The sequence below is a fragment of the Gobius niger genome, assembly GCF_951799975.1.
Source record: "Gobius niger genome assembly, chromosome: 19".
Classification (NCBI taxonomy): Eukaryota; Metazoa; Chordata; class Actinopteri; order Gobiiformes; family Gobiidae; genus Gobius; species Gobius niger.
Window position 1 is genome coordinate 17,638,302 of NC_136870.1, and position 19,159 is coordinate 17,657,460.

The 19,159-nt window shown below is 41.2% G+C and overlaps 3 protein-coding genes across 6 annotated transcripts in view; all 3 read left to right on the forward strand.

Moving 5' to 3' along the window:
* Positions 1 to 4,783, forward strand: part of arhgap27 (Rho GTPase activating protein 27) — a 32,426-nt gene extending 27,643 nt beyond the window's left edge. Inside the window, exons 15-19 of one of the 3 annotated variants that reach the window (XM_079577123.1) lie at positions 576 to 674; positions 1,655 to 1,732; positions 1,896 to 2,027; positions 2,951 to 3,056; positions 4,350 to 4,783. In XM_079577123.1, coding sequence (XP_079433249.1) covers positions 576 to 674; positions 1,655 to 1,732; positions 1,896 to 2,027; positions 2,951 to 3,056; positions 4,350 to 4,521 — 587 coding nt within the window. In that variant the 3' untranslated portion in view covers positions 4,522 to 4,783. The remainder of the gene's footprint in view (positions 1 to 575; positions 675 to 1,654; positions 1,733 to 1,895; positions 2,028 to 2,950; positions 3,057 to 4,349) is intronic. The other 2 variants (XM_079577125.1, XM_079577124.1) reach the window with 2 other exon arrangements.
* A 1,942-nt stretch (positions 4,784 to 6,725) lies between these two features.
* Positions 6,726 to 11,147, forward strand: vps25 (vacuolar protein sorting 25 homolog). Its single transcript, XM_079577301.1, has 6 exons — positions 6,726 to 6,848; positions 7,757 to 7,902; positions 8,595 to 8,648; positions 8,742 to 8,830; positions 9,374 to 9,449; positions 10,377 to 11,147. Exons 1-6 carry the CDS (start codon positions 6,802 to 6,804, stop codon positions 10,487 to 10,489), a joined length of 525 nt encoding a protein of 174 aa, XP_079433427.1. The 5' UTR covers positions 6,726 to 6,801; the 3' UTR covers positions 10,490 to 11,147.
* Positions 11,148 to 12,502: 1,355 nt separating this feature from the next.
* wnk4a (WNK lysine deficient protein kinase 4a) overlaps positions 12,503 to 19,159 on the forward strand; it is a 56,592-nt gene continuing 49,935 nt past the window's right edge. Inside the window, exons 1-2 of one of the 2 annotated variants that reach the window (XM_079577090.1) lie at positions 12,503 to 12,668; positions 12,857 to 13,504. In XM_079577090.1, the coding sequence (XP_079433216.1) occupies positions 12,890 to 13,504 (615 nt within the window). In that variant the 5' untranslated portion in view covers positions 12,503 to 12,668; positions 12,857 to 12,889. The remainder of the gene's footprint in view (positions 12,669 to 12,856; positions 13,505 to 19,159) is intronic. The other variant, XM_079577091.1, reaches the window with a different exon arrangement.

Genomic DNA, 19,159 nt, shown 5'->3' on the forward strand with positions numbered 1-19,159 from the left:
AATTACACAATAGAGATCATTTTTTTCACTCAAACTTGGCTGTAAATACTGTTTAAGTGGCGCTACCCCGCAGTTAGCTTTGCCCGTTAGCCTGTTAGCTTCTGCTTCGTGATTCCATTAGTGTGTATTGCGCCTCTGGGTCAGAGCAGGGAAGTTGCAAGGGTGGTTTTCTGGCCAAAGACACCAGGGGGAGATGAAAGACCCCACGATCATCCCATGAACACTCGTATTACCTCCAGAAGGACTACGAAAAGGATTTATTAATGTTACAGGTTACTTAGTATTGCTTTAACATGCAGTGTCCCCATTTGAAGTAAAAAAAAACTTCTGTATAGTTCTTGTAGCAAAATGGACTTTGAGAGTCATATTTTGTTAGAAAAATAATTAATTGCATTTTATTTGTTGTATTTTGTGTTAAGAGAGAACACCATAAAATACTGTTGTTTTGACTGAATAATCATGCCACACAATCCTCTCATTTTGCCATTAATTCCCCCACAATTATTTATCATGAACATTTGTCATGGCCTGTTGTGCAAGCACCAATATTAGTTTTGTTTTTCATTTCTCTCCAGATAACGTGTTCGGGTGCCATCTGGCCACGCTGTGCGGTTTGGAAAAGAGCTCTGTTCCCAGTTTTGTGGAGAAGTGCATCAGGGCGGTCGAGAGAAGAGGTAACGCTGCTTTTGTTTTATATGTTTATATTTGCAGGGTCTTTGTCGGTACCTTCTGGCGTCCTCACACTGCTCGAAAACATGCATCTGTTTGATCATTTGTCCCCGTGAAGGAATCCACTTATTGCTGCACAACCAAATATTTGAACTGTCTTGAATAGAGTTTGTTCCATTGAATTTAAAGAAAGATTACAAGCTATTTGTGTTTTCACCAAACAAGACCAAAATACAGCTTAATTGGAACTCAATTAGAAAAATCTTGAATAGAACTGAACTTTTGCAGTTTATTAAGGCATTATGGTTTAGGGCTGTGTTTGTCTTCATTACTTTTCTGTGTCCTTTAACCTCTGCAACCCACGTTCATATGTTTGGAAAGACTTGTTACTTATGTGCTCATGACAGACTGTTTACTTTCATTTAACCTCTTAAGCCCCGCCTTAAACAAGCACATTTTCGATAGTTGGCCTTTACCCAAATCTTGAAAGAAAGAGTCAAAAATAGTGGCAAAAACGACACGGAAATAAGGATGAAAACGCAACAAAAGGGTGAAAACAAGCAACAAAAAAATGATGGAAAAGTTACAAATATGTGACGAAAAAGATGACGAAAAAGCAACCAAAAAGCTTCCAAAACTCACCAAAAAGGCGACAGAAGGCAACAAAAAACACAACACAAAAATTACAAAACCACAACAAAAAATGCCACAAAAAAGGGATGAAAAAGCATCATAAACGCAACCAAAAAGTTACAAAAATGTAGCAAAAATGTGACAAAAAAGCAACAACGCAGTGAAAAATCTTAGCTCAGTTTTGTAGGTCTTATCCTTGAAATGAGGCGTGACACTGAGCTCCAGTCGAGAAGCTTTTAAATTCGGGTAAAGCTGAATGTGTTTGGTTAAAATGGAGGTTACGTGGTTAATTATGAAATGCATTACTGAAAGTGTACTGCCATATTTGATGAGACTTTCTTTTTGGCCGCAGGTTTAGACATCGACGGTCTCTACAGAGTGAGCGGAAACCTCGCTGTTATTCAGAGACTACGCTTCAAGGCGGATCACGGTACACTTTGTTTTACTTTTAAAACTTGTGTTATTTCTATCGCCTGTGAAAGACCGAACTGTGGCTTCCCATAGAAAAGGGCGCCCTCTGGTGTAGTTAACTGCATGTGGTAAAATGCACTGCTTTTTTTTTTAATGATATGTTTATGTATTTTGGTGAACAGAGGAGTTGGACCTGGAGGATGGCCAGTGGGAGGACGTGCACGTGATCACCGGAGCGTTGAAGCTGTTTTTCAGAGAGCTTCCCGAGCCGCTTTTCCCATTCAGTCACTTTAACAAATTCATAGAAGCCATCAGTAAGTTTGTTATTATTATCCATTAGAATGCTTATTTTAGCTTCTGTAACAAATTGAACTCTTGTGTTAACCCACTTTCGCTGCTGCCTTCTCAACTCTTTCGAAGAGCTTGTCAAATTTGAGGACGTAAAGTTCTCTTAGTCACAATGATCCATAATAGACCCAGGAACAGGTGCGATGTCAAGTCTGTGTCAATGGTTTTCAAAGTTTTTTTTACACTAAGTACCACTTGAGGAGGAAAAACAGCTCTGTGACTAACACCAGATCTAAACTTGGCTGGGAGGGATAAAAAAAAGTCTGGTTTAAAACAGGACTCACCTAACCCTAAAGAGGAGAAAGAAATAACTACTGATAATAATTCAGCGATAATTGAAACGATGTTGTTGCTATTGCTGCCTAATTTTCTCACTTTTTGAGATACACTGTAGTATTAATAGCTCCAGAAATCAGAGCGCTCACACATAAAAAAAGAAAAGAAAATCCTGGCCCTTTGCGATGTGATGACAGGTGGAGCGCAGAAGTGTATTACAGTGATTCGGCTGTTACCGCGGCAACTGTCAGTGGGTGGGAACGTTCGGTCCTGAAGACTGAGGTCCTGCAGACTGAGGTCCTGCAGACTGAGGTCCTGCAGACAGCGGTTGGATCGGATTTACAGATAGATCTTTATATTAATAGGGGCTCTCAGTCATCCAGGTTGAATAGCAGTAAGAATATTGTTTGTTAAAAGGATAGAAAGGTCCTATTATGTAAAAAGACTAGTATAAGAAGTACACTTGTATCCATGTGGTCAAATAATAGGGCATCATTATGATTGTCTTTGGCGATGGCCTAACCTTTGAATGCAGTGACATCTAGTGGGATGTTCGGGTTCTACTTTAAAAGGCTTCATCATTTAACTTGATTTTTCTTCTTCTTCCCTTTAGGACAAACCGACTATAACACAAAACTGTCTTATGTTTGTAACCTGGTCAAGTCTTTGCCTCAGCCAAACCACGACACCATGAAGCTTCTCTTTGGACATTTACGCAAGTAGGTTTTCACTTTAACATTGAGGAGTTGGCCTGTCATGATAACAAATTTGAGGTTCGATATATTGAGGCAAGAAAGTGTCACGATAAACGATATTATTGGCTCTCAGGCACAAAAATTACAGTAAACTTTTCTTCTAAAAGTGCATAATCATATCCTAAAATACCACACAAGCTGCAATAAAAATGAAATAAAATGTAGCTCAATTTGCTTCAGTTAAGTTTTACAAACAATGCTAATAAATGAACAGACGATAAATATCAAGCTCAAAAATGTATCGTTTATCTGTTATTCATTGAACGATAAGTCAATATAGTAATTATCGTGACAGCGTTATTGAAGATACTATTGCAGGCTTTGGGACGGAGTCTGTCCTTTAATTGGTTGATCTGCGGATGATGTGATTATGAGAAGAAAAAGAAAAATGTTAATAAAATAGAATAATCAAGTGTGTTAAATATGATGGATTAAAATCATACAAGGTTTTAGATTTTACAATAAACAACAAAAATGTCTACCCAGTTTAAAGGAGCTAGAGGCAAGTTGGCCATTTTATACTCACTACTGCCACCTCAGGTCATACTTGTAACTGCACCTTCTATATTAAGCTTGTGCATGACGGCACTTCGGACGCAAATTAACAACTTTTCGAGTGACAGTGCAGGATTTTAGAGGCAGTTGTGGTGAACAGGTCTGGGCTCATTCTACATATTAGGACATTGCTGGAACATGTAGGGGCAGGATAATACATTTTTTTTTACATTTTTAAACTCTGTACAGTCTCTTTAAACATCTTTTGTGATGTTTGTTTGTTTACTTTCTCATAAAAGTGTGCCTTAAGAAATGTAAACTTGCCATTCCATAACACTGTGCAGCTATACTGTACCAATGGGCCATGAGTAAGTCCTCGTTCTACCCTTGCAATATAGAATCCTCATTAGTCTTGGGTAACAAGTTAAACAGGGTTGTTCTAGGGTAGGGGAAACCTAAGCACACAGAGAGAGTGAGAAAACTCCAACACAGAGATGGCCCACACAGGCCGGAATCAAACCAGCCCTTCTTGCTGTGAGGCGAGAGTGAAAGCTACAGCACCGCCGAGTATCCACCATTAGTATCCAATTTAGATGTATCTGTTGTGTTTTTCACTTTAATCTGAACAAATCTACCTTATTACAAAGAATATACTGATTATTTTATAGGAAATGACAGTAGTCCTCTAAGGCTTAACACAATAATAAGGTATTAAGGTAGTATTTTATTTTTTATTTCTCACTATCTCATCTCTTTCAACAGTGTAATTGAATATGGAGAGGACAATCGCATGACGGTGCAGAACGTGGCAATAGTGTTCGGGCCGACGCTGCTGCGACCGGAGAACGAGTCCAATAACCTCACGATGCACATGGTCTTTCAAAACCAGATCGTGGAGTTTATCTTGAACGAATATGATCGGATTTTCCACTGAAGCGCACATCGGAATGAGACGAATGACTTAAGACTTACATAGCAATCTTCATAATTTAAACGAAGGAGAGGTAGTCAGATTACTAGAAGCACATACAACATCCACTAGATGATCCAGTTACTGTGCAAGACGACAGTATTTTAGATTCGAAACACAAGCCACACTTATGGGTCAAGGATTTTGTTGCAATTGTCACAAGTGTCACTTTCAGTGGAATTTAACTTTCTAAAAATAGCTGTGATAGTCAAACATGGCTCAGTGCATTAGATTTCTTTGCGAAATAGAACAATCAATTTCTCAAATTGATTTTTAATATCTTTTGCTTTGTCTTTAGTGTGTTTACTGTACATTGATCATGTCTTATCTGCAGGTTTTTTTTTTTTTGTAATATAGAAATGTAAAAATATATATTAACTTGTAAAATAGGCTTCATATGCTTCATCTTATAGATTTATTTACAAAGATATGTACACAAATAACTACATGCTGTACTGTACAATAATAAACAATATTTTGGTCATGAAGTCCAACAAATAATATGAATTTTAAGAAACCTTGTATAAATAGTCAAAGAAGGCATATGCTGTGGAAAATGCAGATTTCAGTCAAATAATAAAGTAACTTTGTATAAGAAATTGTGTCCATAATTCATGTGGAAATGTTGCAAAACTAAGGATAGACTTGAATGGCCTACATGTAGACAAAAGTGCTTGGGGGGACTTGATAAGTGCTGAGTTAGGTTTACATTTAAGTGCATTAATTACTGTTGCATTAAAGTGGAGTAGTGCTTCCATCAGCCATTATAAGACCACCAGGCACATATGGCATAGGCCCTCCGCGTGACTGTAAAACTGCCTTGACCCGAAGAGGCATGGACTCCACGAGACCCCTGAACGTGTCCTGTGGGATCTGACTCCACGAGGCCTGCAGAAGGTTCTTGAGTTCCTCCAAACTGGTGAGGGGTGATGCGTTCATGGAGCGTATCTGTTTGTCCAGCACGTCCCACAACTGCTCCATGGGGTTGAGATCAGGGGAATCCGGAGGCCAAGTCAACTCCTTGAACTCGTCACTGTGCTCCTCAAACCACTCTTGGACGCTGTCAGTGGTGTAGCAGGGGGTGTTGTCCTGCTGGAAGTACCCGCTGCCTTCGGGGAATACGGAGTTCATGAATGGGTGAACGTGGTCCGCGAGGATGTTGATGTAGGAGTTTTGAGTGAGAGTGTCGTCCACATGGATCACGGGGCCCAGGGTCTCCCAACAGAACATCCCCCAAAGGGTAACTGTGTAGCCGCTGGTTTGGTATCCGCCAGGTGCGTCCCCTTCCCCAGGTAAACGACGCACTGACACTTTCCCATCGACTTCGTGGAAAATAAAACGTGCCTCTCGAGACCAAGCCACCCCTTTCCACTGTTCCATGGTCCAGTCCTCGTGTTCAAGTGCCCACAGCAGTCGCTTTTGACGGTGCACATTGGCCAGCATGGAGGCGCTCACCTTTTTGCGCCGCAGCCCCATGCGCAACAAGCTGCGGTGCACCGTATGTGAAGACACCTTCTTGTCCGAAATGGCGTTAACTTTTTCAGCTATTTGAGCCACAGTAGCTGTTTTGTCCGACTCGACCAAGCGGGCGAGCCTTCGTTCCCCCAGTGTATCAATGAGTCTCGGCCGTCCGTGACCCTGGCGCCGGCTGGCAGCCTCTCCTTCCTTGCACCACTTCTGGTAGATGGCAATCACCGTGGACCTGGAGCAACCCACCAGAGCCGAGATCCGAGAGCTGCTCTCCCCCAGGCGTTTAGCCATCACTATCTGCCCTTTGTCAAAGTCGCTCAAATCTTTACCTTTGCCCATAGCTCCTGCCTCCGAGAGACCCAGCAGACGCAGTCGGGTGTTATTGACTGTCCCCGGAATGAAAGCGGGCACCGTGGGCACACTGGACAGGAGCAGACAGTGGGCGGGGAGCGCGAGCTGTGCTCAACTTCTTCTGTGCCGTGACAGCTGACATCGAGACGGTGATTTGCCGCCCCCTGTTGGATACAAGCGCTCACTATTATGTTTTAACATTGATAATCTGTTAGAAATTGACGTGTTAAGGTCAATAGATCCATGGTTAAGGTGGATGTTATTCTAAACACACGCATTGCCCAATACATATTGTCTTACTTCAATACACAGGCTTAGTGAGCAAACTTCAGGCGCTAAACATGACACATCTGTCGGAATTGTTTTACGGCAGGACCAACTTCCGGAAGCTGTCAGCTCAGCTGTGAACACCGCACAACTGCAATGAGTTTTGAGTGGCCCTGGCAATATAACTTCCCTCCGTTTTTTACGTGAGTAACTTAACCTTGACTGTAGTGATAATATCCTCTGATCAAGAATAACCTTGGAATATGTTCATTTTAAACCCAGACCCCCTGCAAGCCGAATTAGCATAAAAATTAGCCCATTAGCTAACATGCTACATGTCAAATAGCTAGGGAAGTGACCACAGTGTAAAGTTTTAGAAATAGTCAACCCGAAAAACTTCTGCTTAGCAAATACAACCATTAGACATTTCAAATATCCATCGTTTAGGCAGTTTAGAACTGTGAGAATTGATTCTGGTGCTCTCGGATTGTTCTATTTGTGGTTTTTCTGGGAAGGGTCCACAGCTAACTTAGCAGAAATTAACAAGCGAGCAGCTTCAAATAAAAGGAACGTCAATGTAAACACTCGTGTTTTTATATCATTGAATCTTGTGATTTACATTTGTGTATATAATTGGATCTCCAGTCGAGAAGGGACAGATTATATTTGGGCGTGTACCTCAGTTATTTTAATGACTGAAATGTCAAGCTTATTTATTATTTATTTTATTTTCATTTAGTGATAAATGTTGATCAGTATGCTGAAAATATAGATCGAGCTGCTGGGTATCCTTACTGGAACCATTAAAGTTGGACTCAGTGAAAAGGCCATGCCTTCCAGTAAATCTAAATTAAACTTGTGGCAAGGGCATAAATCTGAGGTAGTCCAATAAATTATAAAGCTAAACTGAAACGAACTGTTGTTTTGGCAAATATTTGTCCGATCTAATTATAGTAAAAGTCCAAACACAGACCACAAATCAACCCCTCGCTGTCACACATTTGAGATATTGGCTGACCTTTTTAACCTCCCTAATGAAGAAATAAAATAAACTTCCTATGCCTCAGTGTCTTTGGTTTTGGTTGTGATTTGAATCATGTGTCCATTACAGGTTACAGCCCAATGCTGACACAAGACAGAAGCAGCTGGCAGCATGGTGTTCCCTGACACTGTCGTACTGCAGACATCACAAACTCTACACTCTGGACGTCATGGAAGCTCAGGAAAGCCCCATTTTCAACAACAAAAAGATTGAACGTATCCTTACATAGTTCTTAACAGCAGGTTTATAAATGGGATAACTCAGTTAAAAAGAAACAGTATACAAAAGACACAAGAACTGACTGACAGATAATGTTTTTTTTTGTTGCATTTACAGCATAATAAGTAAGTAAAACAAACCACAACAGCATGTTGCAAGGAGCTACATTTATTTCTATAAAAATAGAAATTATTTTCTGGATAATAATTATGTGATGTCAATAGGGAGGATCGCTGCTATTGTTTATTTCCCTGATTTTCACTGGATGTTTTGGTGACTGGGGGGCAAACAGCGGATTTTTCTGAGCTTGAAGAGCTGTTTATTAAATCACAGATCTTTTATGCAATGCTCTGTTTGTGAACGATGTTTTGACCCTTCATAGAACTATTAATATCCATTCAATACATTTGTGTTGCCCACCAGTGCCTCGGATGTGACGACACGGCAATTCCCCTCATTGTCTTTGTTTTCAGACAATAAAACTCCTAAAATAATCTTGCTTGCTTATTATTGAAGTCAAGTAATCTAAACCTATTAATTTAACTATCCAGATGTTCTGGGAGATAACCTCTATAAGGAATGTTAATGTGGCATTAAAAATATCCCATTTGAGATCCTGCCTGAAGGCTTAGTTTGTTCTCCCTTATATTCCCTCATCCCTTACCTCCTTTCCTTAACTAAATTACAGGGAAGCTGTCTATGGAAGCCATTCAAGTTGTATTTGAGGAATTAAGGAAAAAAGGTTGGGCCATGTTTTGTTTGAGAAATGTTTGTCTGGCTCTTGTCATTTCAAAAGCAATCACATTATCTCATTTGTTTTATTGCTTTGCTTCAGGGAACTTGGAGTGGTTGGACAAAAACAAATCTAGATGTTTAGTCATGTGGAGACGGCCGGAGGAGTGGGGGAAGTTGATATACCAGTGGGTAAGTTGTCAAATGTGTTTGTACGAGATTAAAAATGTAAACAATTGACAAAATGCCATAAATGCTATGATTTATACTAATTTATTTACCAATTACTAAAATGAAGAGTAATTTTATATAGTAATCATGATTCCTGTTGTAGATTAGATGCACCAATGTTCCCTTTAGGCCAGTTCACTGATAATATCACCAAATTCAGACATGTCCGGTAACTGGATTTTGAGACAAATTCTCAAAAGCAAGAGGGGGAAGAAATTCTGAATCCCTTGTTGATATTGTGCTGTTTCTTTGTTGCCCGAGGACATCTTGATCATCTTTCTGTAAAACACTGGATGTCTTTGCTTTTAGAATTTCCTTTAAAAAGTTGCTTGCAGCCATTGTACAGCAAATGTTTGGCTGGTATTACTGTGTTGTGTAATTCATCCCTGTGCGGCTTATCTCATGTCCATTGGCTGTGCAGTGAGGACTCTCATCTTTAACTATTATGTTAGTGAATTATGTTATTCTATAGCATACCAACATGTCTGTTTTATCATATTTCAGATATCCAAAAATGGCATGGTCAACACTGTTTGTACACTTTATGAGCTATCCAATGGAGATGATACAGAAAGTGAAGGTAGGATTTTTTTGACGAATATTACTTTACTCCTGAATATATTTTACACTTATAAGGCATCGATCAAAACATCAAATGCAACATTTTCAGGATTTAATATTTTTTACATTGTCAAAAACATTTCCTGGGCTGTTGTTTGATTTAAATGGCATAAGTTTCAGTATCTCTGCAAATGTAGTCTTTTTTTTTTCACAATGCAAGCCCGCACCCTGGTAAATTTCATACAAAGGAATCCATAAAGGTCTTCTATGTTTTACATCGCCCTTCACCAAACTTATGTCCATTTGTGATGGTCCGTTTGTGCAGGCTGTCTTCAATGTTTGTCAAGGATTTGTTGCATTTTGCACTGCTGCCCTGGTCAGGTGGTCTGGTTCTCGAGCACAAGAGGAAACTGCCTGAATATTTTACTGCTACATGTAACAACATTTCTATAACTAAGGGCATTTTCTGGATGCATACACTATTTTAAGTTATAATACTAAATATACCAAGGCTAAGTTGTGAACAGTCGAAGGAGTAGAACTATATTTATATAGCGCCTCTCACAGACAGTTACAAAGCACTTTACATGAGAATTATACATTCACACTATACTCGGTGGTGTTCAGTTTCCCCTGGGGGAGACTTACGCTGTAACGACTGGACACATCTGCATCAACGGTCCCTCTGACCACCACCATGCATTCACGCACACACATTGTTCATCCTGGCCTATTGTACATACAGTAAGTCTGAATATAGCGTTCTATAGGACCTTTGGAAAATGATGATCAGTCATAGATAAATAAAAAATTCAATACAATTTTCTCTCAATGAACTTAGACATTCAAAAGTTCCAAAATGTTTTATGCTGGTCAATGTCACAAGTCTCAGTTCTTTTTCCGCGACGGCTGCGATATTAAACTTTTGTCCGCCTATTTTGTGCAGAGTTCCACGGTCTGGAGGAGTGGATGCTGCTGCGGTCATTGCAGGCCTTACAGTCCGAAGGCAAAGCTGAGATCATATCAATGGACGACGGCAAAGGAGTCAAATTCTTCTGAACGGTGCCCGTGCTATACCTCCGTCTCTATGAGCCCCATTCTGTACTCCAGAGGCCATTGTAACAGGGAGCCCTCAGGCCACACAGTGGTGCCCTCAATGCCCTGCCAGGTCCATGCTGGTCCTTTCATTTGTGTTGCCTTTTTTGGTTCATGTTTTTTTAAATTGAAAATGAACCAGTATATATACAATATACTGTATATCCATGTGGGGATGGGGCAAACTGGTGACAATGGCTAAATGTCACTTTTTAGGTAACTGTTGCTAAACTTAGCATTTGTTGCCATTTACGCAGCAAGCTTCAGGACTACAATGAATACTGTTTGGGAGATTTAGCTGCTCTTATTTCTGTAAATATACTTTTTTTTTTATTTCTGTTTAACAATAATGCTCAGTTAAATTAGCTCTGGCGCTCTGTTATGACATCCCAAAGAAATCCCCAAACACAACACCAGAGGGACCTGTATTTTGAGAGTGAACGCTTCCATTAGAGGAGCTCCGCAGGGGCCTGGACCACAGCTCTGGTTTGGTGTAATAAGAACGGACTTCAGATTGCTGTCATGCTATTATTGTGCTACTGTGACTCTCCTCTGTCCTTTCTATCAAAATTCCCACTCCTTTTCTTATCCGAAAATAGGAAAATAAATCTACATTTGGTAACTGTTGTTTTGTTTGTCTTGTACAAGAGGCAGATTTGTTTATTCCATCAAGGGTTTAACAGGATAACAATCACAAAAACACTTCTGCCACACTATTTTAAGCCCTGCTATCAATACATATGGTCAGTACTGTGAAAAGAAAATGACAAACAACCCACTCTTTTATTAAAAATGAACTGTGTATGTAGGAAAATGTTCCATCTACATATACAATGAATATCTACAGGGATCACCTCTACTTGCACTTGTACCATTTATTAAGAGACAGGCAATGTTTCAGTTTTGCCATCTTGAAATTGTATCTAAAAAAGTTATATTGCTTAGGATACACACAAAATAAGGATCTTTGTCTGACACACTCATTACTACACAGTTCTTCATGAGGACTTTATAGACCTTAGATTTTGTCCTACAGATATTCAAACCTCTTCGAGTCCTAGACCCTGTAAATTGTACAGATGAGAGATTTTTATTTAGACTATCAATACAATCGCCTACTTCTCAGTTCGTCTCATATTCAAATGCCTTTTGCTCACAGTGCGGAAAGACACACTGTGATGCCAACGTGATTTGGAGACGTACTGATCCCTTCTTTTTGCCCGCAGCAGCGCAGTTTCCGTCATGTGCCGCCCACGCTCCATCCCCAGGGGGATCCAGCGTGTACATCTGCCATCGGTAAAGCTCTGCGCACACGAGTTTTAACAGGTGGGACTGCTCTGCGCGGCCTTGACTGATAATGAAGTGTCCAGTTACTGTCTTTGCCTCTTGTTGGCTCCCCCTTTTGGTGATACTGTGAAACTACTAGGCGAGTGTGTGATGTCCGTGTGAATTATATTACAGGAGGAAGAAAAAAAAGCCAACACAGACCATCAATGTACGAGAAGCACGCGCATTTATATATAGCCTATAGCCCAAGCCGGACAAGTGTGTGCATTAGGGAATAGAGGCTGGCGCGCAATTCAGGAAAGTCACACGGGGTCAATTAGTTCTCGGTCTTGTCCGGTTAAGGCACCAACAGGATTTAACCTAAATCAAATTTATTAGTCAATGATTTAAACCCACTGCGCATGTTCTCTGCCCGTGTGATCGATAAAAGAAAATGCCAGGTATCGTCTCTAACTCACGGTTCAGTTAAGGACAACATCAATGCCGCATTTAGCAAACAACCAAAGAATATGTGCACAAACAGCTGCTGAGACAGTACATAATCTACCCCTTCTACTTCGCCTTTTGACATTAATTAGTAATATGTTTCCACGTGTAATTACTGCCTGCCTGGATTCGCGCGCGTCAAAGCTGGAGAAGGGGCGGAGTTTTTGGCCGCGCGCAACCGGACGCACGGCGCGCTCAGCTTTCCACCGCTCCGTGTTGATATACCCGGAGCTGCCCTCTCTCTGGAGGTTATGGCTGAGGACTTGGAGAAGAGAACAACTCCGATAATCCCGAGAGGAAGTATGCTTTAATGCGCGTTTATGTGCGTAACGCGCCGAAGTGAGACGGTCTGACTGGACAGCTGCCATGAGTAAGTGGACTTTATCAACTTTGTTTATTCAGAACGAGGATGTATTCGTTTGCTTTGTGTTTAAAGATGACAGAAGCATGTAGATTTCAGTAATCGAATGGCCTGTTTTGTTAGTTTTGAAGCTTTGTAAAACATGGCACGGCATCACATACCCCTTTTTTAATCACAATATTATTCCTGTTCTTTAGGCACCGAATTGAGATTACATTAAACCTGCAACTATGTCCAACGCGCAAGTTGAGATACCAGGACGCGGCTTCCCTGGTCTCCATATGGATATGACAGAGTCCCGTGTCCCATCTGTGCTCAGGACGCACTTGGGCGCAAGAAGGAACTCTTATGGGCTGCAGAAAATTAGTATGGACCTTGATTCGCCTCTTTACAGTGGCGTCCTGTCCAAAGCCTTGTCCTGGTCTGCTGAAAACATCCTGACACTGACAGAGTCCCGGGTGGAGGAGGAGAAGGCCGAGGAAGAGTCAACCCGCTCGCCCTCACCCGTCTCCAGCCCGGCCGCGAGCGCTCACACGCCCCCCTCGCAGCCGGACACCACTGACCCCGGTGCTGATTGGGAGCGCGGACCCCGGGCGCCGGAGGCCAGCTCGGACTCCGAAACTGAGCACGTCCTGACCAAACAGCACAAACCTTTATCCCGGATCACGTTTGAAACTCAGTGGGAGCAGGAGGAGAAAGAGGACCTGGAGACCAAAGCCGTGGCGACGTCCCCCGATGGAAGATACCTCAAGTTCAACATAGAGATCGGACGGGGGTCTTTCAAGAACGTGTACAAAGGGCTGGACACGGAGACCACGGTGGAGGTGGCGTGGTGCGAGCTACAGGTAGGACGCAACACACAAACATCAATCCAATGCACAAAGATAATGAAAGCAACGTGAAGTTATAGAACTCACCGATGAACCTGTTATAACTATTGGGAATATGCAAAATGTGATAGACACTGGGATATGCGAGACTCAACCGTATTTTGACAAATGGCATTTCATAAACCATGTGTAAAACATCTGTATTAGCAAACACCTGCAATCAGTGTGACTTTATCAATCACAATCACCTGCACTTGTAAACTTTGCACTGTCAACTTTGACGTTTCTGATAGTTTTATATTTTACATTCTGTTCTAGTTTGATTTTTTGTTAATATTATTTTATTTTGCCTCCTTTTTTTATTCATTGCACATAAGACACCTTTATTTCACTTTAACTTGTCTGCACATTACCTTCTGTGATTGCTGGCAGTTGTAATAGGTGATTTCTCCATCCGTGTGATCAATAAAGTTTGATATTATCTTCTCTTATCTCAAATACATCTCGGCCTATTACAGCCAGATAACCCTCAAATTGCCTACAGTGTCTATCACGATATGAGTTTATGAAAACTATCTTTATAGTTTTATGATATGATAAGACTAAAACATGAACAAGATAATCTTTTTGTGCAGTAAGGTAATAGCTAGTTAGTCCATTGTTTTCTCATGCACTGCCAGACTGTTATGAATGTATGCAACATCTCTAGTGCATTAGATCCAGTTCTGCAATCACTATTTTTCATAAATATAATGAAATAAACTTTCTAAACTTTGTAGCACAATCCCCATCCTCTCCGTCCCCCTCTGTCCCTCTCTTTCCATCTCTCCCTCTCTCTCTGGCTGCTATCCCCATGTCCAAAGCTGCATTGTTGTGTCCTATGAAGCGGCTAATCTACTGTTATACTTTTGTTCTCTGCCTGACCTTGACTGGAGCTGTGTCAGTGCTGCGCGTGGAGGTGGTGGTAACTCGGGTCACGATGTCTGTCAGCAGCTCGCTCCGACCAAACTGCCCAATGTGCGCTGTGATCCAAAGCTAATCTCAGTTTTCAATTACAACCAGAGACACTGAGGCTAGTGTTCACTCGACATGTAGTTAGTAGCAGTGCTGTGCAGAAGTTATCAACAACAAAAAGTTTTTCAATCTCAAATAGCTTCAGCTTCCCCATCTCAGACCTATTGCTGGAATATTATAGGACTGTAAGTACACTTTTAGCAAACGTCATTTTTCCACACCTCACAGCTACTTTTGCACTGCAGGTTGTGAAACATTTCCAGGCCCCAAGAAGACATGCCTAAGTATGTTTTCACACCGGTGTCGCATGTAAACAAACAACTTTCTCCCCCCTCTGTTGTGGTTGAAGACATGAGCTGCTGATGTGCCGACTCACTGCCCCACATTGTACTGGTGTGTGTGCATTAAACAGCCTGTGTGGCAGCTGCCCCTTCACCTGCTGACATGCACTGATAGTAGCACAGTCAAGGATTAAAAACTCTAAGTCTGTCACCTACATTCGCCCCTCGCTGTGTGACACGGCTTGTAGCGTGCAATGGGTGTTGGAATAGTATTATTAGCTTGCAATGGTAGTGGTGGTAGTAGAAGTTGCTGTCGTTTAATCAACGTCAGTCCAGCATTTAACAGAGAAAAGTGTCACACATTTGTTCGTTTTTTTTTTGTGGCTTGATTGAGAAAGACCCATGAAAAAGAAGATCCTTGGGCAATAAATCTTCACCATGGCAAGATAGAACCGCTTCTTTTGGCAATAGGACTGCATAGGTACTTGCAATATTGAATGACAAATTAGTAATAGCATATTACAAAGGTTTTTTGTAGTATAATAATAAGTTTCCATGTGGTCTTATACTGTTATGTGGTCATAACTTTCTTGTTTGCTCCGTAGAAGTAACTCAGGACTGCACTTTACAATTATGCCGTTTACCTTGTAGCTTATTTTAGCACACAGGAAGTCTTTGTCTTTCCAGGAGGCATTGAGGCAGCCAGGGATTACTCAAGGTGAGGTGCCCCGGAGGCTGAAGCTAAGTGTCGCAGGTGGAGGTGGGACTGCAGCATTTCAGAATCCACCTGTCAGTCTCTACAACAGGAGTCTTGTTGCGGGGGATTGGTGGTAGACACAAAGACACCTATAGGCCCTAATCTACAACATGCACAGACGTCCCATACATGTTTTACGTAACAACTTTCCCTTACCTGTGTTGTGAATTTACCTAACTGGGGCCTAAATATGTAGTAGTAGTGTTTTCTGAAATGCCTTATCGTGTGATGTCTTATTGTTCCTTGCAAGTAGAATTGACCTTTTTGGTTTATAGTCATTCTTTAGATCCGCTTTACATCTGATTGAGAATTGACCTGTCCCAGATCTAGTTATGTATTGGTTTAGTCCTTGGTTTAAGCCTACAGGTACTAGTACATAGCGTATACAAATAGTAGTAGTAGTTATAAGCCTTTTCATGCGACAAACAATGTAAATAAGTTTGTAATCGCCTAGCAAACACTGAAAACTGAAAGATAAACTGAAAGATATACCCATAGCGGCTCATTTTGCTTATGCCTCTTTAGCCTTGTTGTAGAAAGCCCTGCTACTTCATCTGCTCACTCTAGACATGAGCCACGTTAATCTCCTTAATCGGCCCTAATAAGCTTAAAGTCGGTCGTTGTTGATACTGCTCCTGGTGCGATAAGTCAACCTCCAAGACGCATAACCCTGGTGGTGCAATATTAACTCAAAATCACCTTGCCTGCTATCCCGCCTTCCTCTTTTACGCCACTGGTCGCCACACCGAACACAAAGCTCGCTGTTGGTGGCTAAACACGATCGCCGCCGCTGTGTTGACGGAGCAGCATCGAGGTGCGTCACGACAAGTCAAGGAGAAAATCCCAAAGCCCTCTTAAATATGTATTGCCTGGCTCCACAGGAAGTTGCAGTCAGCTGTTTAAGCATTCATGCGGCATCTGGTGTTGTAGATCTACCCCAGGGGTGTCCAGGGTTTTTTCATCAAGGGCCACATATTGGAGTGTATACAGCATGGAGACCCACAGCATTTAAGAGAGGTCAGAATCGTTTATTTGGAGTTAGAAGCTTAGTGCCTGCTCTGCTTCTCAATAAAGTTAGTTTCTAATTGTCTGGAATGATTACACTTGCAGTGAAAAGTATCTGGCATATCTCTGGTGAAGTGTGACAATTCAACAAGTAGCCTGAGGGCCACCAAATATTGGTCTTAGGCGGCACCTTGGACACCTACACCTGATTGAAAAGGTTGAACTGGGAGTGAGGTCAACGGATCCGCCCTAAGACTTAAAACTAAAAGACTAAGACTAAAACCTGCCTACACCCGGGCAAAATTAGGGCTTTAATAGCCAAACCAAAATCTAAATCAGAGCCTAAAAATCCTGTACTAAAGCAGAACCTACCCTACCTACAACAGACTCTAAACTAGGTCCAAGCCAATAGGTTAAATCAATGTGATGCCAGATCTACGCCGACACGAACCCAGTACTAAACCAGAGCTAAATTTAACCTTCACCTGGACTCAACCAGCTATGTCACTTATGTCATACGATGCTGTAGGTATCCGCCCTGCAGTGTAGCAAGTCGCAAGGATTTTTAATATTCTTAAATGTCCCATACAAAAGGAGCGATCATGGAGTTGTTGATCCACTTGGCCTAAACACAGCTCTCGTTGGGCGGAGTCCGACCGGGTGTTTTGTGCGTGCAACAAAAGCGACAAAGCTTCTTGATTTCTCGTTGGCATGTAAAACCCAACCTCATTTGACGACGAAAGAAAGAGCAGCTTCACTTGTTTTGAAACTGGCATTTGACTCTTATTGTGAGAGGCTTTTGCGACTGGTAATGCCATGTTGACATTCCAGCAATGTCAAAAAATTGCCTTTGGGGTAATTGTTAGACTATGAAAACAAGCAACCTTACCTAGACTTACTCACTTCTTGGAATCTAGAAGAGGAAAAATAATAATAATTTTATTTATTTATTGTAGCAGCAGTGCCACAGTTGACCACAGGGGCAGTAGAGAGCAAGTAGAGAGCGCTGCATTAAAATTTCTCAATGTTTATGAAAATAGGCTCAGCATTTTCCCAGTGTGACTCAGCATTAGGTGACTGTGTAGCTTATCCCGAGTAAAGAAGGTTCACCGGCTGCATGTGTTTTGTCCAAGTAAATAATATATTGGCTATCGAGTGAACGGCACGTGTTATCTTCACGTCAGCCTATTTTTAATGTTTCTGTTTTTGAAAAAGTTATGTTGCTGTGCCTGACTGCCTCCATTTGTACTCCAAGTGTATCTGACACCTGTTGAAAGATAGCGCTGATGTCGTCCCATGGGAAGTGTGTCCAACATTGTTCCATATTTTTGTAAGGTTATCTAAGCTGGTGTAGCATGTGATTCTTCAGTGACCTGCGCTTCCGTTGCTGCTCAAGGCCAGGAGCAATGGTTGTTATTTTATGTGGGTAACCAGGATTAAACAAAGACCAAACCAGATCTAAACCGGGACAAAAACAGGAAATCGGGTCAAACCATTGATTAATCAGGAAAAAGTTAAGCCTATATGAACTATGTCTTTATGCATTAATTATATTTTTAACTAGACCGAGAGACTAACCCAGGTCTGAGTTCAACCCTCTCTCCCCACTTGGCACAGGGTTGGCTCAAATGCCACTTCGCCCGCTTTCAGAGATGCGTAGAAGCTCTAAATAATGGATCAGTCGTTATTTGTCCTGCCTCCACTTTCATTCATGAACTCGGTGACCATTGTCGGATAGAGAATAGAAGAGATATGAGCCATAACAAGCCACTTTATCTTTACTATGTGCATAAGGCCTTGTCAAATTTAACTTATGAAATGATTAATGTTGTTAGTCTAGCATTTATTTCTTAAATTGTAAACTTTGAAGTTGACAGATGTACAGTATTAGCAGTAATCAGCATTAGCAATACAAATGTATTCATTGTTAAGATCATAGTTAAGATCATTGTTTAGATCATAGTAGAGGTAACTGAGCCAGAACAGTTACAGAGTCCGTGTACATCTTTGGGCACAATTACCGTATTTTCCGGGCTATAAGTCACTCCGGAGTATAAGTCGCACCAGCCTTGGCAACTACCTGGGCATGGAGGCATAAGTGCACCATTGACAAGCCTCTCCCAGCAGCATGTTGTTTAAGTTCTCATTTGCAAACTGGTTCCTCTAGCTGTGGCCATCGAACTTTTTTTGTTTTCTTCATTGCAGTAAGAGTAACCTCCACTTGTCCCTCACAAATGTCTTGCTCACTCCAAACTTTCTTTCTGCTGCTTGATTACCGTTTTATAAATCTTCAGTGGTACATGAGTAGCAGATACTGGTACACAAGCAAACAAACAAAAATGTAAAATTATATATTTTGATATATAAGTCGCACCCCCAGCCAAACAATGAAAAATGTGTATGCACGATATTACAATATTGACTGTTTTGTCAATAATATTATTGCATATTTTACTAAACTATTCAACATAGTGAGTTTCTATAAATTAAAAATTATATATTTTTTCAAATTATTATTTTTTCATGATGTGTTGTCACAACATAAAAACCTCAAAAGCAGGACTAAAACAGAGCTAATTTGAAAATGTGATTATGCTATACATTGGGGTTCTT

Bases quoted from the DNA above. Each gene is read 5' to 3' on its own strand.
- vps25 (XM_079577301.1), top strand. From the start codon at position 6,802: ATGAGTTTTGAGTGGCCCTGGCAATATAACTTCCCTCCGTTTTTTAC. The intron at 7,903-8,594 runs GTATCCTTACAT...ACTAAATTACAG, and splicing joins CAACAACAAAAAGATTGAAC to GGAAGCTGTCTATGGAAGCC. The intron at 8,831-9,373 runs GTAAGTTGTCAA...ATCATATTTCAG, and splicing joins GGAAGTTGATATACCAGTGG to ATATCCAAAAATGGCATGGT.